The sequence below is a fragment of the Apteryx mantelli genome, chromosome 5, assembly GCF_036417845.1.
Source record: "Apteryx mantelli isolate bAptMan1 chromosome 5, bAptMan1.hap1, whole genome shotgun sequence".
In the NCBI taxonomy this organism is placed as follows: Eukaryota; Metazoa; Chordata; class Aves; order Apterygiformes; family Apterygidae; genus Apteryx; species Apteryx mantelli.
Window position 1 is genome coordinate 80124674 of NC_089982.1, and position 23633 is coordinate 80148306.

The 23633-nt window shown below is 38.0% G+C and overlaps 1 protein-coding gene across 10 annotated transcripts in view; it reads left to right on the forward strand.

Moving 5' to 3' along the window:
* The window catches only part of CTBP1 (C-terminal binding protein 1), a 254305-nt gene that overhangs the window by 216053 nt on the left and 14619 nt on the right, over positions 1-23633 (forward strand). For all 10 annotated transcript variants that reach the window (XR_010884474.1, XR_010884473.1, XM_067298349.1 and 7 more), the window contains 3 exons: positions 11474-11618; positions 15323-15529; positions 21462-21676. Coding sequence is in view for 8 of the 10 variants with exons in the window: in XM_067298349.1 (XP_067154450.1) it covers positions 11474-11618; positions 15323-15529; positions 21462-21676 (567 nt within the window). In the remaining 2 variants the exon portion in view is untranslated. The remainder of the gene's footprint in view (positions 1-11473; positions 11619-15322; positions 15530-21461; positions 21677-23633) is intronic.

The window sequence follows — 23633 nt, forward strand, 5'->3', positions numbered from 1 at the left end:
TTCAGAAAATGAATTTAAAAGTGTATTCTAAATGTATGTTATTCCAGAAGTTTGCACGACCATTAATTGCCCTTTCCTGATAGTTTGGAAAGCTGGAAAACAGCTATGGGTCTTAATATTGTCAAAGGCTTTCTAGTTTTCTTAGAGGGCAGCAGGATACCCATTTTCATGGTGATGTCAAAGGGAGCCAGCTGACCTGTATGCCTGTGTGGGCTTTTTTTTTTCAGAGACTTCTTCCATCTTGAAGGCCTAGTATCCAAAATCCTTATTTCTCTCTAGGCAGCAAAAACTCCTTTTCACCTGCATGTTTCCGTAGATTAGAATGAGTTTTGATGATGATACTGTTGGCTAACAAACTCGTACTGATATTCTTGCTTCTCTGAAAATATAGTTAGACTTTCCCTTCCCTCATTTTTGCAACCCTTAGGTTTGTGGCAGGTTCTCAGAAACTTTTCACTATTTTGAAATCATAACTGTTTTAACTATTTCTTTTTCTCATGTTCTTATAATATATATCGTTGTTAAACACTTTAAAGCCTGGTACCTGTATATGGTAAAAGCCCTAATTTCTTTGATGACTTCCTTATAAAGCCAGCTACCTGAAAATAAAACCAATACTAATTTCCCTTCTGTTATTAAGTGAATAAATCTCATTTTCTGTAGTCCCTTTCATGTCAGCATCCTTTTGGTGAGAACCTATCAACCAACTGTTCAGCTTGTTACTTCATAAGAAAAATATTTTTATTCTGGAAGAAACTTTCCTTTTTCAGCATTAAAACTTCTGAAATTTGTAGGTGGTTTTTGTTTTTTTCCTTAAAAAAAATAATAAAAGGGACTACAAAAGCCTGAATCAACACAGCAAACTAGAACTGCTGATTCTCATGTTTCAGGCGAAAAGAAGAGATGACTCCACTCTCCTGAAGCAATGTTCATAGTTCCTTGGTGGACATCTCTGATGCAGGCTTTTAGATTTCCTGTCCCATCCCATTCTCCCCGTATAGGAATATGCTATTGTCAGAACAATAGTCAAGAATGATCTTTAAAGATGTTTTCTGCGGCAGTAGTATGGGATTAATGTCCCTAACTTGTTTTGTTCAGCTACTTAGAGAATAATTTATAATGCAAATAGGAAAATGGAGAAAAGAAAATTTCTCCTACTATAAAGTATTCGAGACACCCGTTCTTCAGTGCCTTGTTGTTTCCCACAGGATAGCTGAAACTACTCTTTTGACATTCCTTTTGAAGAAGGATACTAATTATAAGCTAGATTCAGGGCTGGCAAGATGATAGCTCTGATCTGGTGTCTGTTTTTCTACATATTTATATAGTCATATAGGAGACCGTCTTTACAGTGGGTGGTCAGTGGAATGGCATAAACTCAAAATCTAAACTTTTATTTTGTCATGATGTTTAGTTTTGAAACAGTAAGGTTTTACCAAAACCTAAGGCAAATTTCAGCCTTCTTACTAGCATTCATTGAAAAAGACCAGTGTTCTTGCTGTGCGTTCAACCAAGACTATTCAGCATTGTGGCAGTAAATGAGAACCTAAAAGTAACTAATTAGAGAACAAATACAGACATGAAAACCACTCTCTGTCTTCATTGACAATTTGAGCTTTTTGCAGAAAAATTGATATTAACTGTTGTTTGATTCTTTATTTTGACATAATTTGTAAGTGTATAAGACATCAATTTAAGGATAATACTTTTTTAGATGATGTTTTTTAGAGAAATAATCAACTCAAGCTTTTTTCCCCTTGCCCTTTTATACACTTACATACCCATAATTAAGATGTGCCTTATTTCTGTGCATTTATTTTTCTTTGTGTTTAAAAGTTGTTTTGCTCTTATTATTTTGTTCTCCTATCTCACACCATCGTTGTAAGTTTAATATGTGAAATAGCTAGATCCCATTTACAAGGAGTAAATAGCGTATGGAGACCAAGTAATGTGAATGCGGTCTCATTTTGTAACTAGATAGTAGCACTCTACTCCTCAGGTGAACAGTGTTGTAATATTGGCAGCTGCACAAGGTGTATTGTCCTCCACTTTACTTCCTGAAATCAATAATGTCATTTACTTACAATCCATCCAGACCAGGGAATTCCTGTGTGACATGAATGCTTTTCCATAGAAACACTAAATATTTTCTGTTATCAGTGAGTGAACTTTTCAGATTTGGAGACTGTAAATCAGCAGCGTGTGCATCTCGGATTGTAGCTTTGGAAAACATTTGAATAACTGAAACATGATGAGGAATGCAGGCGATGTGGCGTTGACCTCCATGTATTTTTTTGTATTTTAGCGCATACGCTAAAGGTTGCTTCCTTTGCTTTCTGTTACGCCAGAATAATTCATTCTCAGTAAACTTGGTAATTCCTCCGGAAAGATGGATTTTCACTAGCATCATTGTCATAATACAAATTTTCGTTAATCCAAGGGGCCATGCAGTCCTAAAATGTTTGGGTTTGCAAGGTTCCTCTGTACTGCCACATAATAAATTTCTGTGACAAAAATCACAAACTTTAGCTTATTACCATATTGCAGTATCATATCATATATTACTGTAACATGGAGAGACAGTTTTACAGATTTTGGAACGCTGCTCACTTGCATACGAGAGGTGTTCACTTTTCACTTGCACTGTTTGCTTGCGGTGAAAAAAGGCTGTTTTCAACATATCTGTGGAGTTATAGTAGAGAAATACCTATATTTTAGTACAACTTGTATAGTACCTTATTTGGAAATGGTGCTTTACTAAATCAACACAGCTATAAATATAGAAGTCTGGTCCATGTAGATGGGTGGCTGTAGATGAATGTAATGCAAGAAGGTTTGAACTGAGAATTAGATGATGAGAGGACCGCAGAACGAAGACCAGAAGAGTTGAGAGCCGGTATAAACGGGGCTGGCGCAGCTGCGGAGCCCTGATCACAGGCATGCGGGCAGTCAGCATCTGACGAGTAAACATTTTGGTATCCAGCGAAAGGGTTTCTCCTGGGTCATGAGAGGGTTGCAGAGACAGGATGATGATTTAAATTACTGTGTTTTAAGATGGCTAGACAACAAAGTAACTAGGGAGTGAAAAAAAGGAATTTGTAGTAGTTTGTGAGAGAGATACCAGCAAAGTGCCATCTAGGTATTTTTTCACTGCAAAGCAAAAGAGGCTGAGAAAAATCTGAACACATGCAGAAGAGAGGAAAAGAAATCAGGATTTGAACATCATTTGTGTGGGTCAAAAGCAGGATGTTAATGAATGCTGTTATACCTCTCATGTGTGCTACTTAAGCAAAGTTTTCTTCAAATAGGGCAATGCCTGAGTTCCAGTTCTGTAGTGATTTCCTTATGCCACATAGTTTATTTGTCATTCTCTCATTATGGCTGAGGAAATTTGTGGAAAATAAGTAACTTAAGGTCATAAGTAAATAATAATAGGCATTAAAATTCGGAGTTGCTTCATCTTGGGTCAAAACATTCCCTCCTAATGTTGCTTTGTTTGGAAAGCCAGTTGGACGGTGAGGACAAGGCAAGTGTTTCATTCCTTTGAAAAGCAGGTTGCCAGGCCTTAAGTGAGTAGTGACATTTACTGACAGTGGCCCAAAGTTTTGAAATAACTTCTTGTAGTTAGAGGACATGTATTACACTTGTTGAAAAATCATTCATGTGTTAGGTTTTACTGTTTTGTTTCTTTTCCCCCTCTATGGAAGAAGTTGTTTGTTTTTAAAGACAGTCGTAGATGATTATTTCTGGGAGTATATATGTATATACAGTAAACCTGTTTAAACTTTGTCTCCTGAGTTACATTTTATTGTAAATATTACATTTTCTTGCCATTAGATCAACCAAAGTCTTTTCCAAGTGGTGGCTACGTGATGTTGAGGAGTATGTTTTTTCCAAAAGCAGTATGTTTTTCAAACTACATCATGGGGGGGATAGCGATAACTGGGACCTAGGTTCAGTGCATCCTATTGGGAGACTTGTGCTTGGAGTAAAAATAATTTTAAGATCTTTGTGGTTAATTTCTGTTTTGACAGAAATTCCATTACTGTCAAAAGTTATTCAGTGTTTAAATTGTTTGTATTTCTTTTACAGTTAAGTATGTCTAAATCAGCCTTCTCACTAACCATTTCAGACTGCTTCCAAACGTACAGGATGTTTTATGCCACCAAAAACATAGGTACTCATCCCCCAGAATTATTTAAAAATAATTAACTTTCTTCCTTGCTTGTTCTGGGTCCACTTCCTTTCCCCCCCCCGTCCTGCTCTGTTGTCCCTCCCCCTCTTTTCCAGTTCCCACTTCCTTTCAGTGCCGCTTAGGATTTAATGCTTCTCCTTGCTCCTTGGCAGCCTACCCAGCACTTCCGACTTCTGCAGTATTTCTCTCTCTTTCTGCTTCTCGGAGTCGCAGGCTCAAGTACACCCTCGAGGTCTGTGTGTTGCCTAAGACTTTTGGAGTTCAAATTCTTTACTCTTTGGCCTTCTTGACTTCTGCTATATATTCCGTAACACAGAGTGCGCTTTGTAGCTCCAAAGTAATTTGAAAGTAATATGCAGGATCTGGAAATAGAAGAAGTCTAAACCAAACAGAAAGAAAATTAAGTGAGCCCTACAAACTTAAATGAAGAAGACAGGCAGCACGGTTGATTGGGAATGATCTTAAAAGCAAACCACGTATTCTAGAAAGAAGTCAAGAGTTTATTTGAGGGCTACGTGCATTTTTCTCATTCTCCTTTTTTTGGTGTATTACGCGGTGTCCTCCTTCTGGTGTATTTGTTTTTGACAGGAGTCAACTACATCAAAATTAAATCACCTTTATGGAGGATGTTACTTTTCCATATTTTTGGTTTAAATTAAAAAATATAAAAGTTGAACTTCCAGTTCAATGGTGTAAGACTTGGAAATTTTCAGTCACTGTTTCTATGTAGGAATTAAATGTAGGAATGTTTCCAATCATTAAAATTTTATCTGAGACTATTTCAAAGAGGAGCTGAAGAGCTTTCATGATGCAACAAATGTTTTGAAACAGATACAAACGGATCAAGAACGCTGCTGCTGTTCTGCCAAATCTTTGATTTGTTCTTATTATATTAGTGGTTAAGTAAGATAATTTTTTCAGCTTCAGAGTCTTCTCTTTATTTAGCAGTAAAGCTGGAATCTTGCTTTGGTACCACCACTGCTGTTTGTATTCATGATATAGTTGCAGCTTTTTAGTTTTCCATCAGGATTTAATTCTGAGAGACTGTAGATTGAAGGGAAGCTGTCTTGTGCGAAACAGCGTTACAGACTTGGGAATGACTTGTCACCTAGAATCTGCTCCAAAACCTCTTGAATTTAGTAAGACTCTCTGAATGAGCCTTGGATCAGATTCTTCATGAAAGATTTTAAACAATTTAATAAAAATAGCCCTAAAAACTTTCATTACACTTAATTATACAACAAAAAAGTTAACACACAGCTATCACAGTAAACACGTATGCAAAATCCGTGTTTGTATTCAGTGACCCTTCTGCCAACAACTGTTGCATTTGCCAGCGGTAGCGTGCCGGGTCAGGCGCAATGTCGCGCGCCGAGGCAGGCCGCCAGTGTCTCCGCAGAACTAACGCGCTCGGAAAAGCAGAATCAAAGGCTGCTGGAGCCGGGAGGCAGCACCGGCCACAGTCTGTCTGTAAGGCAGTGGGCTATCAACGAGCGTTTCACTGTGCCTCCCGATGCCCCGTCTTACCAAGGGTCGCTACAGCTTGAGGATTCCTGCTGATTAGTAGCAGTTTCTGTTCCCTGTGTCACCGCATTTACTGGTTTGGGGGGTTTTTTTGAGCCAGTGTTGCATGCGTTGATAATGTTGCTGTCAGTGACTTTTGGTGACAATGATCTTGTGGCAAAGAAGTTCGGTCCATTGCAACTGCTAATGGATTTGAATTGAAATATTACACAATTCTGCATTGCGAATAGAACATACAAGCTAACGCATAGACCTGTGCCCTCTGCAACGAACTTCTGTTAAAAAGCAAAGATGATTCATTTTAAGCCTTTTATTTAGTAAAAGTGTTTTGAGAGTTGACTTGTGGCATAAAACTGCTGCATATAATTATCAATTATACCTGGATTTGAAAGACTGGCTTCAATACCATTTTTAAAAGGAAATCTGCTAGAGGGTATGCATTTTTTTTAGAGTTTGTATATATACGTTTTTTTGTGTGTGTGTGTGTGCCTGTGTACACACACATGCTATGTAAACATATAGTATGTATGTTTATATAAAAGCATACATGCCAATATATATAAAAACACATATACGCTATAGTGTATATAGTATATGTAGTTTATGTATTTAAAACTTACACTATAGTATATATTTTTCTAGTGACACTGGAACATATTTTATTTATATATATTTATTGTTTTATTATATTTATATTTATTTATTTATATATATTTTTCTAGTGACACTGGAGCACATTTTATTTGGAGATGACACAGCAAACTCCAAGTCCAAAAAATGGAACATGCTATAGTTTCTAGAACCAGTTGATGTGTCAGGTGTCATATTCTGGTGATGATTTTATAGAAGTCTTTAAAATTCTATGACAAAAATTGTCATTCTGTATATATTTTATAAATGCGCTCTGTCTCTGTGATGTTAGTAGCATTGAAGTAGCTTGGAATTTTAAACACTATGTTATGTTTTTGTACTCCAGATTTGATCCGCAAGCTGCTGGGATTAATCACCCATAGTAAAATATAGCAGTGAACGTTTAGATGACCAAAGAAGAAAAAAGGCTTGGCTGTTCAGTGCTTAGCATGTTATGTTTACACTTTTTTGTAAAACAAACAAGACAAAAAGAAATGGAAGGTGCTAACTAGGCCATTTTTCCTCATACAATTTGAGGCCTGGCTTCATGAGGTGTGTTAGAGTGGTGACCGGTGTGATGGCTGAAATAGCCTGGTGCTGACCAAAGATGAAAAAATAGGGAGGGAAATGTTTAAAAAGGATTTCAGCCTTCAGTATTCACTACTCAAGATTTGTCTCCAAGAGCCTTGGAGACCTGGCATGTTGGGAGAGCAGAGTAGGCGTTCTGAGGTTGAAGAGCAGCAGAAAGCCCTGTCTGAACAGTCCTGGTTGAGAACGATGTCAGCTCACTGAAGAGGGTATGGCAGAGGCTTTCAACAAGCAGTTTGCTGTAGCTGCACCTGGAAGTAAGTCCATAACTGAAGGCATAAAAATTATGCAGAGCAGCCACGTAATCATTTGGCAACAGAAAGAAATCAACTCATGTGCTGCATTTCGACTTCCATCACAGAGCCTTTCTTTCCGAAAAGCACAACTGCAGTCTGATGAGAGGAGCAGGGACGGCTGCAGAAGGGACACAGCCAACTGCTCCTGCTTGTTCTGTGTCAGATCTTGCCCAGGTTTTCTTTCCCTGTAAGAGATCATGAAGGAGAAGTGTCTGACTGCCGCATACTTGGGCTGTTCTGAAATTTCTGGCTTGCTCGTCAAATGTGTATCTGACTCAAATCGATGCTAGCTGATATTTTTGTAATAAAATTCTCCCAGCTTGACTTTGACTCTGTTGCTGTTGAACTAGAATTTGGCGCTTTTTATGCAGTGAATGATGTATCATGCAAGTTGATCGTGGGAAATGCTGAAAAAAAACCACCCATGCTTTACAATCCCAGTCTCTCCCAGGCATCCACCACTGGGTGTGTTTTCATAAGTGATCAGTATAGTGGTCCTAGGCATGCTTATTTTTTCTAAAGATTATTTAGTTTGTTAGAACTGTTTACACATATTGGATTCCAGTTTTGTGTTTTATACTCAGATGTAGTTTAGATAGGTTTTGTTTTTATTTCTTGACAATTTTTTTAGACTTTCTTGTGTGCATTTCATGGCGGAGAATATAAATACATTTTCTTTATAAAATTTCAAAGTACAAAAACTCCATTGTTAACTTTGAAAATCTTTAAATGGCAATATTAACAGCCAGCAACGTTGACTGTTTCTAACTTCAGATTTTTTGCCATTATGTTTTGCTTTTTTGACATACTTCAATTACATGGCAAGTTGCAAAAAGCACTAACATAATTAAATAATCAAATTAGTGTGAAATAATATACAATAGCAGAAGATTGCATTTTGGCAATGCATCTCCTTGCTAAATTGTCCATAATCCTAGAAGAGGCTCAAACACTAAAAATTCTGGAAGATTTGTCATTGCATCTAATAGTTATATATTCCATACGATGGGTAAAGAACTGTGTGTGGAAATGGCTAGTGTCAGCATTAACTTGAAGAATATTCCTCCTTTTCCTGAACACGTTCCCAAGCTTCCGCATTCTTTTCAGTTTCCTCCTGGTGCCAAGCCATAACCTGAACAGGCCCCCAAAATGTAGTGTAATGAGCCCAAACTGGTGCTCTTAGAGTCCAAATTATGGTCTTGACTGGCTGAGTTAATGAAATCTGTATGATTACAAAGTGAAAAGCTGCTTCCCAAATGAAACGCTGCCATTTTAAAACACAGCTGTCTGAGTCAGTTCAGCTGTCGTCTTGCCGCAGTCCCAGAGCAGCTCTGACAGGGAGCTGGTGGTGCTTGGAGCAACAGCTGTCCGTCTTCATGGACGCACGCACCCCATGGACCTTTTCAGTCTAGGAGAGGAGGGAAGGAACAGTCTGGCTGTTGGATGAGCCTCAGGTGGATCATCCTAAGCTCTCAGCTGGTCCAGGTTTTGCCCTTCTGACACCTGAGCAAAGGCTGTTTTCTCCTGCCTTGCCACTGTCCAGGGCAGCCCGGGAAGGGGGTGGAGAGGGAGAAAGAAGTGTGTGCGATGCAGCACAGGGTGAGAACAGGGCTAGCTGGAGAGGACCAGGGTGTTGTAAAGAACTGGAGGATCTTGAGGCCTGAAGTGGTAAGTGCAAGGCAGTTCAGCAGTACAAAACTCAGGGTTGTGACTCAAGAAGGAGGTCCTGGTATAAACTGGGGAGTGCGACAGTAAGTCGTGCTTTAGGAAGAGAAAGATTCAGATTTACCCTTTAGTCAACAGATCAGCTGCCAGTGTGATGTGGGACTTGCAGAAACACACATGTGATGCGAGAATTCATTAGGAGAGATTTGCACTAAACACACTGCTGTTTTCAGTACTGCTGTTGTTTTAACAAGTGGGGAGAGAGAGACCTCAGCTAGTGCCTGCATCCGGTTCTGATCACCCACATGCAGAAGAGTTAAGCTGAGACTTGCATGAGCGCAGTGAAGAAGTGTTAGCACGATCAAGGGGCTAGCAAGGTGTCAGCCTAGAAGGACTAGGCTTGTTAAGTGTAGCCAAACAAATGCTGAGATGCGATATGATCGCTGTCTATAAATACATCGGATTGTAAACACCAAGGAAAGAAAGTACAGTTTAAACAAATGGCTGCAAGCTGGGCTACCAATAAATTGAGGCTGGGAGTTGGAAGAAATTTCCATATCATTAGTGCTGTGAGATTTTGGAATAGTTTTCTTCTAGGAATTAATGAGCTAAAAAGCCTAAGGCAGTTGAGATGGGCACTCAGTCGAGAGCGTGCCGTGCATAGCCTGCGACAGGTATGGGCTTTGCCATGGTGCTATAGGAGGTCTATACCAGTTCTGTGTCCCTGCGGGAGCAAAACCAATAAACTGGTTTTTCTTAACCCTCTGCAAGAGCTGCATTAAATGCATTCTGATCAGTGCAGGTTTTCTGACTGGTGACAGCTAGGTGTAATCTCCAAAGGACTTTCTTGTACCGTTAAAATCAAGGAGCTGCGTGGGTGTGACCTTTGCAGGAGGGACAGCCCACAGCTGTTCCTTGAATTGTGTCGTAGCCACATACTGTAAGGCTGTGTCATTTCTAATTTTCCAGTAGTTCTTCCTCTTATCAGTAATCCTAAACTCTGCTCAAAGGATCCTGGTCTTTATCTGATTTAGAACCGAGGTTACTAATCCAGGAATGACTGTTGAAATATCATAGATTATTTTGTAAAATATTCAGTAAAGAGCAGTTTTCTTCATTGTCATGGGGTTTTTTTCTTTCTTCTAAAACTTTTATCTGTGTATTTTAATTTTAAAAGTTATAGCTGCGGATCTTGGCTTCCAACAGGAAGTTGTAATCCTTTGTGTGCAAGATTATTTTGCTGCAATAGATCTTTAAAATGATCTGTGTTAATTAAAAAATGATTTTACAATACCATAGAAAATGCTCATATGAGCAGAAATACTTCAGGTGACAGAATCTGTACATGGACCAGACTACAAAGCTATTGAATAAAATACAGAGCCTCCACAGAACCTTTATGTAATGTGCATTATAGGACCTCTTGAAGTCATTCCAGCTAGCTTAAATGTTGACTTGATTTGTGTATGCTTTGTTTCTTGCAGGATGATTAAGGTGTTAGATAGGGCATGGAGGGTGGGAATAAAAGCGCTTTGAAGAAATGAAGCAATCCACTTTGCCTACAAAGGGAGAGTAGAATATTTTCTGCTGTTTGAGACTAAACCATAAGCTCTCATCAGCTGTGTGGCATGCCATGTCACTGCTTTTCGGTAGCAGAATTTGAAACTGCTGGGCTCCGTGACAGCCTCTTCCCCTTCTTCTCCCCATGCCCCTCCGTCTTAACTTTCTTGAATATGTTGGGTGTACTCTAAATTGATTTGAAAGATGTTCAGATCTCTCTGTTCCTGTTACTTTAGTTCTCCTTTTTTACTCTCTTTTGCAGGTTTTTCCTTTTTGCAATATTTTTGCCTTGGTAGAATTTCTTATTTCTTAGAGGTGCTGATTTTCTGGGTAATGTCTAGTTTTGCAACTCGATTACACCAATTTATATGACATCCAATTTTTCATCAGTGAGAGCTGTAGACAGTCACAGTAAAAATAAACTAAGGGACAGGCATTTTGTATTTATGTTTGAATTGACAGATTTCAGTCTCTGTTGTTTGAGGGTTTTGTGATGGTTACTGAATGTTTTCTGTTCAGGTATCAAATGGTTGAATAGTGCAGTTGCTATACCACTGTATGTATTGTCAGGAGATATTGCTGTGTTGCACCATTCAGAACTGCATGTCAGCTGCCTGAGCACAAAAATACTCCCTGTTTAAAGTGAGTGATTGCACCCGTGTTGTGTTTTCAGAATGCGTGTACAGATGCAGTCCATCAATGCTTGTACTTAGGGTCCAGTACTGCAAGGCATCTCCTGTGAAATGACAAGAGCTTCCCCTCTTAATGAGAGTATGAATAGAGGTCTCTTAGCTCGTGCAAAAGCTAGCATCATCACGCCAGAACACATATGTCTGGTGAAAAAAAAAAATCTAATAAGAGGTTGGGCGATACTTGGAGAAATAACCTTTAAAACAAAAGATACTGATTTAATGCTTTATATAGCCTTTTATGACTGCAAATTTATGTACGTGATTAGGCTGAGATGCTATGAAAGAAAAAAAAATAAGTATTTTTTCTTCTATTTTACTTATAGGTACTAAATGAAGCAGTGGGTGCACTGATGTATCACACTATCACTTTAACACGAGAAGACCTGGAGAAATTTAAAGCACTTCGAATAATTGTCCGAATTGGCAGTGGTTTTGATAATATTGACATCAAATCTGCTGGAGATTTAGGTATGACTATTAAAGACGTTCTTTTACATCTTATACTTGCCTCCAGAAATTTGATAGCAGCTAAGTCCTTGCATTAATACTGTCTGTATAATTTACACTAACATAGTATGTAAGCTGTATAATTTACTCATCAAAGTGTTTAAAAATCATTATGGAGATATTATCATTTGTTAATTAAGTGATAATATTAACGGCTTTGTGACAGGATGACAATCTGCCTGCTCAAGATAAATCCAGAGAGTAAGGTCATAATATTTCCTCTCTTTCTTTTTCACCCCAGTTGTGTATATTAACTGCTGCCTACTGTAATCCAATCACAAAATACAATTCCATCAATATGGCAAACTACGTCTGTTTGAATAAAAAATGAGATCATTAGCAACTGCCTGGGACTTATTTATGATGAATGACATTTAGTACTAAAGCACTCCATAAAACAGAAATAGCGATTTTTGTAGGAGATTTAGTTGTTTTTGCTTCAAAATAAATTTAGAAAGTAGAAGTGTGAAGAGTTGGTGCTTAGTGTTTCACTGTAAAAAGCAACAATCTGATCTGTACTTTGCTTGCTTAAGCATAATCTCTCTGGTACCTATAGTCTACAGGTAAAACTGTACCACTGAAAATAAATTTCTAAGTTTTCTTTGTATTTTTCTGAGTAAGTAGGGGCAAATTATTAAATATATTCTCCATTATGTTTTGGGGAGATCTTGGAAATGCTTACTTCAGTGTGATAGCACTTAGTCCTGTTAATAGTCCCGTTGATATAGTGAGGAGCTGTAATATGGTTCTGCTCATTAGTAAATGATGGTAAAATAACCAACTTTTTCTAATGGCTCTGTATTTTGCACACTGGGTAGAGGCTAAGAATTTCACTGGAAGTTTCACTGGAAGTTTATGTAAAGAACAGATCAGATCTGAAGGCCTCAGAGGTCTGGTATTCCTACTTTTTATCAACGGTGTCAAAATTAGGCATGTGCATTGTGATCCGCAGAAAACATATCCATATGTAGAGATTGGCCTGGGGTAAAATCCTGGCTCCAGAGCCAAACCCTGGGTACGGTGCAAAGGCCCCGGTGCAGGCAGGAGTCTCAGTGGTGCTGAGAACTGCTGGCGGGAGAGGAGGATCTCCGCAGGTTTGTCCAGACTTACCATTCGGATGCATCCACATAACGTTCCAGTATGGACTCACTGTTACTTGTACAAATCCCTTTGTCGCTCCATTTTCCATTTGTTGAACTAGTATAAATAGTATGCCTCTCAAGGAGGTGATGTGCGAGTTAATTTGTAAAAAGCTTTAGTTCAGTCGTGAGATATGCTATGGCCTTAGACCTTAAAGTATGACCTACGCCCGAAATGTAATCCTAACTTTTTCAGTTTTTTTCAGAGAGCTCCCTAGTGGGACATTTACCAATTTTTCCCTTTTGGTATTATTTTCATGTTACCATTTTTACTTTTATTGAAAAGTATTAAAACAGATACTTTTTGATAAAGATCTGGTCTACTTTTTCTCCAGTTTATTAATAGTTGACTAGAAAATATGAGGTGTGAGTGTAACTGGATGCAGGTGAAATGGGAGTTAAGGGTGAAGCCAGTAGACCCCTGAGTTTTTCAGCATGGAACCTGTGCACCAGATCACTGAAGGCAGTCGGAAAAAGGAGACATGCACAGAAGCAAGGGATGTGAGATGAGAGGGAAGAATGCATTATCTTTTCCTCTGTGAAGTGTCTCTTTTCTTCATACCCTTGCCTTTCTCTTGCTGCTTTTTGTTGTTCACTCTGCCTTTCTGGAATTAGCTGTTTTTAAAGGGGAGGAAAATGTGGGGGAAAATAAATTCCTACAATTTACAATTTTCCCAGGAAAACCTGTTAGGGAAGAAGGTGTAAGGTGAGTTCAATTCTTTGTTTCTCTTCCCAAAAATGTAATGCAATTCTTTCAGCTTTTTTAAAGCGTTGTTTCAATGATGCTAGCCCTTAGGAGACATGCTTATTATATCTGATTTGCCATGTAAAATCTGCATTTTTGCTTCCTGAGAAGGACCTTTTTTGTATAAACAAATACAGCTGTTTGATATGATCCACTTAGAGATGTTTCTTTTCAGTCAAAAAAGAGTACTTTTCCCCCCTGCTCTTGCTCTCTCCTTTTCTCAATTTAAAATAGGGTGAGTTTCATACTACCGTTGATGTTAGCAGGATGCCAAGACTAAAATTCTGGCAAATGAAGCTGTTTTATCTTTGTAAGTCCAAGAAGAGTGACTCAGCCGGCCATAATCTCTACTGCAGAGAGAAGAAAAATAGTTGTTCAGCCTACTTATGTTGATTTTTACTGATCTAAGAAGGCTGAAAAAAGTACCAGGCAGCAGAAAGAAGGCATTTGAATGTAAAACATAGATAAATATGGTATCAGCTTATTATTTGTCAGATTACTGTTATTACTATTAATGAAGAGAGAATTTTTTTTTTCCTTGCTTCATAAGATATCCTGGTGTTAACTGAGGGCTCATTGAATATTTATTTATGTAGAAATCCAAACAACTAGACAGTAGAAGCAGTACTGTTTGTTCTTCCATACAAAATACTTTTTTCTCTGCTATGAAATTATGCTGTGTGCTGTCCGTGATCTTAGTCAATGCAGTTGAGACACAAACATTAGTGAGAGCTGATGACTGGAGAGAGAACATAAATAGAACGTAAATAGGAAGATCAGAGAGACAAGTCAAACAGGACACAAACTTTTGCAACTAAACAGCATTTTGCTTAACTGCTGTATGTCGAGTACTGGAAGATAAATGCTTGTCCAAAAAGCAGAATGGGATAACTTATCTGCAATTGCAGTTGCTTGTTGCCTGATCCATTTTTTGAGGTAAAAACAGAATGTAGTGAGTATTGAATCTATCCAGCTTCCACCACTGTCTGCGGAAATCTGTCTTTTAACTTCTGGATAGTATCCCCTTTTCAACCATTAACTTTTCTACTGTTAGCAGCATGGACTTGCATTATCTTTACGTGCCATGCGGAAGCACATTTTATATTTCTCTATTGACGTTTAGATGGGTTATCTCTTCAATAGCTCTGTGAGGGACCAGCAAAGGATTTCAGTACTGTTTGCAGCAATTCTATACACCCTTGTGCAACAAAAAACAAATTGTTCCTACCTGTGTCATGATTACCCATATATATGTTGGAAATAATAATACTTGTCCCATGAAGGCTTTATAAGAATTGCTGTTGTTTTAAAGTAATTTAGTTTTTTAATAATTTGCATAGATAGCTTTTTGGGGGGGTCTGCTCAGTGGTGGAAAGCTAACTCACAAAATTAAATCTAAACAATAGTCATTAACCTCATTGTCCTATTCAAAGCACCCAGTCCTGTGTGCATGTAAAATGGTTACTAAAACGTAATCAACCTAGTTACTAAACTACCTGACATTTTAAATACATTCCTTTTGAGGTTTCAGTTGTCTGTTTACTGTTTGCCTTAGTTTTGAAACACAATAAATAGTAAGAAATTAAAAATTGCAAATACATATCACCTATTTTGTCAAGTATTGTATCTGTCATTACAGTCAGGAACTTACTTGTGCAAAGCAAGTGTTGAAATACCTGTAAATTAAAATACCATATTCCTTTAATTCTGGATTGCTGCTGAAGGGGAAAAGGTAAGAAACATTTGGCAAACTGATATCCTCTCCCCGCCATTCTTTTCAGGGATTGCAGTGTGCAATGTGCCAGCTGCCTCAGTAGAAGAAACAGCAGATTCTACAATGTGCCACATTCTGAACCTGTACAGGAGAACCACCTGGCTCCACCAGGCGTTGCGAGAAGGCACGAGGGTACAGAGCGTTGAACAGATTCGGGAAGTGGCGTCTGGAGCCGCCAGGATCAGAGGGGAGACCTTGGGCATTATTGGATTAGGTATGTTGGCTTGGAGGGTTTTTTAATGCTCCTTGCCTCACGTTGCTTTAAAAGAATTATGAAGATTTGATCTAGAAAAATGGAACGCGCAGTTCACTCCTTTCCATGCCAAGCATTCTGCATAATACCACTTTGTTTCTGGTGTTTATATTTCTCAGATATTTTTCCTTAATACCTTTTGCTTCCCTCAGACAACTTACTTTTGTTGTTACTATTTTCTGAATTCTTTGAACTTCTGTACATCTTTCTGCTATCATTGCCTTGCGCCAGGCACACTAAGAGACACCGTCACTTCTCTTTTCCAGAAGAAGGATCCTGCTACTTCAACCCAACATCAGTGTATTTAGTGCTGTTATTACATTATGTAATAATGCTGAATTCCTTGTCCATTGTCATATCTGGGTCTGTTTGTGCTTTCTTCTTTTTACTTTTTAACATATCTGAAAAGTCTTTGCTGCAGTAACAGCCTGCAGAGCAGTTATTTGTTGCATTTGGTTGGGCTGCATTTGAATTTATATTTCAGCTCAGATGAGAGGAAAAATATATGCAAGAAAGTTTGAAATGTTTCCAGACCTAATAAAATCACCTGCTTACCTCTCTGAATGTCCCTAAATGTGTTTCAGCATCTAACAGATGGACAGGTTTGCCTGGGATAAATTAATTACTGTCTGTTGTAGAAGTGGAGAAGAAAAACAAGCAAGTCAGTTTCTGTATGAAAACCATTCAGTCATGTGCCTGTCTTATCAAAGATCTGATAGACTGTGCCTGTAATTGCTGTGGTATTCAGCCACAGGAATTAATAATAAGATTTTGACAACAGGACGTCATACTTCACAAGATCTTTAGTACTTAAATGACTGTTCCAGTTATACATCGCTGTCAGATAACTCAAGCCACTAACTCTTGCTTTTGGAAGCTGAAAATAGCCTGGCATAACATAGTACTGGTTTGAATGAGTATGCAAGGCAGCAAAAACATCTTCACAGTCAGAGAATTGCCTTTAAAATATGACTTTCAAGAAGTTAGTCATGAAGTTGCTTTCTCAAATCTATACCCATGTAATTATGCACCTCATTTAAGCATGCAATGATTGTTGCACTCACAGTCACAGCATCCATACATAAATAATAGTCAATCACTTGCAGGGTTTTAAAAATTGAAATGCATGTCTAGTTTTTGAAACTCAAGCCCTGATTTAGATACTATGAACTTACTTTCTGGAAATATCTGTCCTATTGGCATTGTGTTTATTGTAGTGCACTTAAATTCTGGACTGAAATAAGAATGAATCTTCATTTATTATTGGGCTTTTTTAATGCATTTTCTACGTACTCTTTTTGTTGAGAATGATTGAAAAGTATAGAGAAACAAGTGGATAATCAGAGCGCCAATATGTGTGCAATGTCACATAAAGTGCTGGTTGTTTTTTAAAAAAAGCAAGCCTTTTGTGTGCATTGTATGTTAAAAGGCTAATAAAATACAATTTTAAAGGCACACATCTGTTACAGTTATTAGCCAGTAATTTCCTCTATTCTTTTATTGTTTCTATTGCTCTTGCTACAGATGGAATCTTCATGCTTTCAAGGAAAATGTTTTAAAGTCAATTTTGAAAACATCCACGGTTTGGTTTTGTGTACGTATGTGAATAGGCACAATATTGTGATTCGGACCTCCTGTCGTAGCAAACTCCGATGTATCTACATAATAACAAAGAGTAAAAAGCATAGTCTTAAAAGCCATAAAAATAGGGCTGTACCCCTTTTTGCATCTAAGCACTTCAGGCAGTTAGATTAAGACGTGCTCTTTTCTATTGCAGATGATTGCAAGAGGCTACCTATCTCTAGTTTTAGACCAAAAAGTGTATTTACAATCGTATTCCACACATCTTGCCCTTAGGTTATGTTTCCCTACTAGTGTCCTTTTCCCACATGTGTAGTTTTGCCTCACTTTATTATTTTATTATTAAGATGTGTCAGCATCAGAACTGCTGAACCACTAAGATGCTATGAAGTGAATGTAGCACGTACAAAACTAACAATTCTCATTTTTGTTACTCAATCTTGCTTTTTTTTTCTCTCTCTCTGTACTTCTGTGTAGTATCTCTGGTTTCTCCTTTCTCGTTAATATGGTTATCTCTTATCTCCCAGCTCTGACTTTCTATTCTTGTCTTAAACTTCAGTCTCCTCAGCAATGGGTTGCTTAAATTATATCACTTTCCTCTGGCAACAGCTAGGTCCAGACCTTCTTCACATCCGTTTCTGGGCTTCTTTCTTGTTTTGCCAATGAGAAACACCCTAGGTCTTGCCTATCTCTCTGCTAGGGAATGACATAGTCATTCTCTCCGAAGCTCCAACTACTCACTTCCTTATCCACTGGTCTAGCCAAATTTCATGACTCACTTGCCTTTTTCTTTCCATCACCCACTCGCTTTTCTTTGCCTTCTTTCATGCACATTCCTGCTTTTGACACTTGGTGTATCCTGCTTAATTCTATTACTCCATACTCCTCCTTTAAAGTTTTAAAGTTAACACCTTCTCTCATTATCTGCTTGTATTGAGGTTGAAGATAAGCAAAAAAGAAAAGAAAAAGAGAAAAAAGAAAAGCAAAATAGGCTACAGTATAATGCTGTGAGTTCCTTAGGGCAAAGCCTGCATTTCTTTCTGTCTTTATGAAGTGTGTGATTCTTTGAGCCATGCATAAATAATAATATCATATCATTTAAGAAAGCTGTCTTTGTCACTTTTAATCTTTATTATAGTCCAGGGTCCTGTATTTCAAGTGATGCATCACAAGTTTGGATAGCAAGCCCTGTATTTAAAAAAAAAAAAAAAAAAAAAAAAGTCACTACCTTTTCAGCTTTTATCTCTTTTTTTAAAAAAAATATTTTGTGAGCAGCAGCATATAAATACTTGGATGAATAGATAGCTGGACGGGATCCTGCTATAATGATCATTTTACAACAGTGAAGGCTATGAAATCACGCTCTCTTCCCCTTCCTCCCTGTTGCAAATATTGGTGACTAATAGTTAATGCATTTCCTTGTTCACAAGAGGTAAAGTTACCTCCAAATACATTTGTCTCCACGTCATAATTATTGTCATCACTCAGTTTGTCCTCACCTGCTTCATGGTTTCTCTTGCCAGTTCACAAGTCCTGACTAGATGTTGGCCAAAGCACTGATCTGCATTATTAGACAAGATTAAGTCTTAAGAGTTAGGTGGTGTTACCATATAGGGTGGCATCACCAAATGTTGCAGCCTTAGCAGTCCTGCTGGCTCTGTTTATGTACTCTCCAGGAAACAGGACAAAAGGGCACTCTTCAAGAAGCCACATTTCAGAGTTTTCCAAGAGGGATGAAGAATTACCCAAATTCCCCATTACTGTTGCACAGACAGTAAGAGCTGGTAAATTAAGGCACCTTTACTTTCCATGGAAGTCTGCAGGCAGGTCATCAACACCTCTGTGGTATTGAGGGCCTTTTATAAAACTTTGTAATGCCAGCATAGGTATGTACTCTACCCAAGGCCTGGATGGGGATTACTGACCACTCTTGCTACTGTGTTGTCGCTCGCAAATCAGGTCATTGACAAGGTCAAGCTCAGAGACACCTACAAACTGGGAGACTTTGGGGGGAGTGGGTGAGTCACACTGTAACAGGAGAACCAGGCATTTTAGATGGGAGTCTTGTCACGCCTCTAGTTTCACTGAAATGATGCACAGGCTTTGCTACAGCCTTGTGCAAATCTCTAATTTCTAAAATAGGCTTTTGTTAACTCTACTTTTTGCAATTATATGAAACATGAATTTTGTGTGTTCTTCCCCCATCACAAACCAAGAAGTTCATTTAAGATTTGGAGCTTCAGAATTTGCCTTTTCTTGGAAGCACCCAAGTCTCATGAATATTCATAGCAATTGTATATGCTTTTAAAACAGAGTTGCCCTGAAGGCGTGAATCTGTCTACACTGGTCTGTTGTTCTTGATGTACTGAGGTAGGTTTTGAGCCACCCGTCATGTCCATGAGATAGGCTTATAGAATAGAACATTTTTCAGTAAAAGAAAAAAAAAGCTGTCATAGGTTTATAGTTGTTCTGTGTTGTCTGACTGTCATTTAGAAAGGAAATGGCAGATTTATATGCTCATCTAGGTTTTTGTCTAAGGAGTATGACTAAATATGAACTGTCAGTTACAGAAGCTTTATCCCATAAAGTAATTGTAACAGGACAGTTCTGCCCAAATGTACATGCATATGATTCCCAAGTATTTCAGAAAGAAACTGTGCATATTTAAGATGGTTTTAATATTTAGCCTGGTTGCAATGAATGGAAAGCATAGCTTTTAATGGAGATCCAGCTGTAAGAGATCTAACTGCTGTGAATCCCCTCAGGTATTAGTGTTGTAAAGAGTGTAAAAAAGAGCAGATGACAGAATGTTGCATGTGAAAATGAAATGGAGTTAGAGTAAATGTGATATGCTTCTTTAAAAAATATATATTGTTTACAGTGTGTGACTGATATCTTGAGCTGTGAACATGCCAAAATTTGAAAATAGTAAGTTGTGCTGAGAATTGGCTAATTTGTTTATAAAAAATCAGCTTGAAGAGCAAACAAATAACATGTACATACGTATTGAAATGAAAGGTTTTGAGGAGTGTTTTAAGTTTGTGTCCCCAAAGGAAAGCAGACAGCCCCCATCAGGTTGACAGACTATTTAATATTCCAAGCACATCCATCAACAAGCTCTACAGAATTATTGTGTTCAGGTTAAATGATCAACAGAAAACCTTTCTTCCTGCGGCTTCTGAAGTTTATTCAAAGAGAAACTGAAAAGCAGAGGGAAATCCTTTAAAGCACAATTGGAAAGATATGGGATTTCCCTGTATTATTTCAATGCTTTTTTTGAACAAACTCACATGTTACAAAAGAAAACTGTTTTTTAGTTTTTTTTAATCTGAGACATGATTATTACTGTGTGTCTAGTGAATGATACTTTTGAAATGTCTTTGCCTAAAATTTGTAATACTCTAATGTGAGCACCTAGTGTGCAGTCTTCTAAACTGGAAAGTATTTTAGTTTTCATTCTTCAAGATATCCTTACTCACTAGATATACTGCTTATTTTCTCTAGCAGTTGTTTTATTGGTAGTGTATCAAGGGGAAATACGCACCTCCTAACACATGTGGCATGGAGTCATGCCTGAAAAGCGATTTCAAGCACAGCTCTGAAATAGTGTGACTGTAAGGAAGGTGAGCAGGGAAGAGCCAAGGGCACTGAGAATAGCAAATGGTATTGCACTCTTCTCTTCTTAACTAGGTGCCGTACGCTGGGCTGTATTCATGATTTAGGGAATTGGATACAGAATTTTTAAAAGACTCAAATGACCAGTTTCTTACAGGCATTTTAATGCTGAAAGGATGTTACTCAAAATGGAAGAAAATACTAGTTCAGAAAGGAGATCCCATGCATTGAGAATGGTTGATCTTCAGATCAAACAAATTATGTTTTATTGCATCCATTTTTGAGGATTAATTTTATAGCTTTTTATTAAAGCTGGCTGGTCAGACCTGGGTAAGAATAGGTCCTTGGCTGGATGTGTTCAAAAGCAGTAGTGCTTTACCATAAGCAGGCCCAGTAGGCGAGCGCTTCTGTTGCATGGATTATTGTGGATTACATGACATCTTTTGGCATTTCAGATCTCCATTTGCAAAAGGTGCAGACCTTTCACTTTGGGACAGAGCTGTGCGAAACAGTCCAGATTTAATGTTACTGGTCTTAACAAGGATTTCAAGTAGGATGGGAGCTGCCTTTTTTCTCTCCGGTTCTAGGTGCTGTACAAAACCCTATCATTTGATGCAAGTGTTTGCAGCAGAAAGGAACAGGCTAGGTACACCAGCTCCTTTACTGTGCTTTCACTGTGTCTCTCTCTCGCTCGTAGGGCGTGTTGGGCAAGCAGTAGCACTACGTGCCAAAGCCTTTGGCTTCAGTGTCATTTTCTATGACCCATACCTCTCGGACGGCATGGAGCGTGCTCTAGGACTGCAGCGGGTGAGCACTTTGCAGGACCTGCTGTTCCACAGTGACTGTGTTACCCTGCACTGCAACTTGAATGAACACAATCATCATCTTATTAACGACTTCACCATAAAGCAGGTAATGATCTCTGTGGGTGCCCTCCACACCGGTGCTGGTGGCTGACACGTTACAGAGTTTCTTTATGTAAACATGCAGATTCTCATTTGAAAGCAATTTTTTTTTCTTTGGTACTTTGAGCAGACTTATAACTGGTACGGAAATAGTTTGTGCCTTGTGTATTGTTATTTTTCTTGTCTTTTTTGCTCAGTAGCATTGCATTTATGGAAATAATATGATCTTCTACCTATTGTTCAGATTTAACTAAGTTGCATTAATTTAAAAATACTTCTGTAACTTCTGGTAGCTACGTTCTTTACTTGTATTTTCAGGTAGCAATTCTGTCTTTCACTCTTGTTCCTCAGTTCTTCATATGTGATTTAAGGATTATGACTAAATGGCTCCCCCCTGTGCTCAGTCCTAATGCTTGCAGAGTGTTTCACTAATTAATCACATTTACAGCATTGCATTATTTGGGAAGAATAATACTTCTTTAGATTAGTGCTGACATCTCCCTAAATTTTTAGGTAATATTAAAATCATTTCATAATCTAGACATGTAGTAACTGTTCTGGTTTTGACTAATTCAATAGTAAGATTTTTTCATTAAATATCTAGATTCTAATTTCAAACCTCAATGTAGATAACTAAGAAATCTATCTTTGAAATGTAAGAATGTAGATTTGCACAGGAAAGAAATTCTAATGATATAATAAATAATTGATTTTACATTTTGGTGTTCTTTATACATGTATACATATTTGCTGGTAACAATGACAGTAGTACTCTTTTGGCGTAAAATCATTGGTTGGCTTCTGAGAAATAGTTTGCACCTACTACTCTTGAACTTTAGTAGAACTGAAGTAATTACTGAACGTGTTCCACATTCATGTAGGATTATGGCAGAAAGCTAATGATATAATACATGTCTTGATTTGAGAGTTTAGGATTTTGCAGACCAATCCCAATGTAAAACCAGAGTTTGGGATTTAAAACTCTTAAAAATTAAGAAGCTTTAAAAAAGCCATCATCTGAACCCAAATAGAATTGCACTGATTTCAGGGGGACCTTTTAGAGGCTTAGCAGTGCTCAGTCATTACAGTGGACAGTGAAACTTGGGCAGTGTTTCATAGGAAGTTTTTGAGTGGAGGTGGATAAATGGGATGAGCTTTGGATAGTACTCAGTGTAGTCATTGGACAAACAAAAGAATTAAAACGGAGTGATGCCATCTAAAGCAAAACTCAAATAAAATCTGAACTTAAAAGCATATTGCTATGATTGCTCCTGATTGATTAATTTGCACAGACCAGATCTTCTGAATATGTAGAGAAAAGAGCAGAATAGGCTGACAGATGCCATAGTTGACTTAAAATTTTTAGAGAGCATTGCATGCCACTTTTGCCCAGTATTGCATGTTCATGTAATAACCAGTTTTTAAACTAAGCGCAGAGGAGTATGGTGCATCTCATTTCACTAAAGTCTCATCCTGACTTTTGTTTAGAACCTGAAATTACATAACCTTAAAATTTATTTGAGACTTTGATGTCAGTCTTCTCTTTCAGTGGCTTTTCCTTTGTATTAGTCAGCATTCTGCCTAGCCATCATGTTTGGCCTTGTAGTCCCAGGGTGGCTCAGAGTGTTATTTCAAGCTTGTGATTATTGAACCCATGATAATCAAGTGCTCTTAAGAGAAGCTGAGGTCATTTTTAGTTTTACAGAATTGAGAAGAAAACGCTGCAATTAAACACAGTACGTTTCTAAAGCAGTTCCACAGGTTTAATGTAGGTGAATTGTAACAGCGGTCAGCAGTTTTAGCTGTGACATTCTCTTTCAAGCTTCTACCGTTTTAAAAGGTCATCTTCAACTGCATCCACCCTTGTAGTTTATTGTGACTCACGTAATTCATTCCCATTACAATGCTTTTATGCGTCCATGTTCTGTTTGATTTGGGCTTGTCGTAGTATTAGCTTTAGAGTT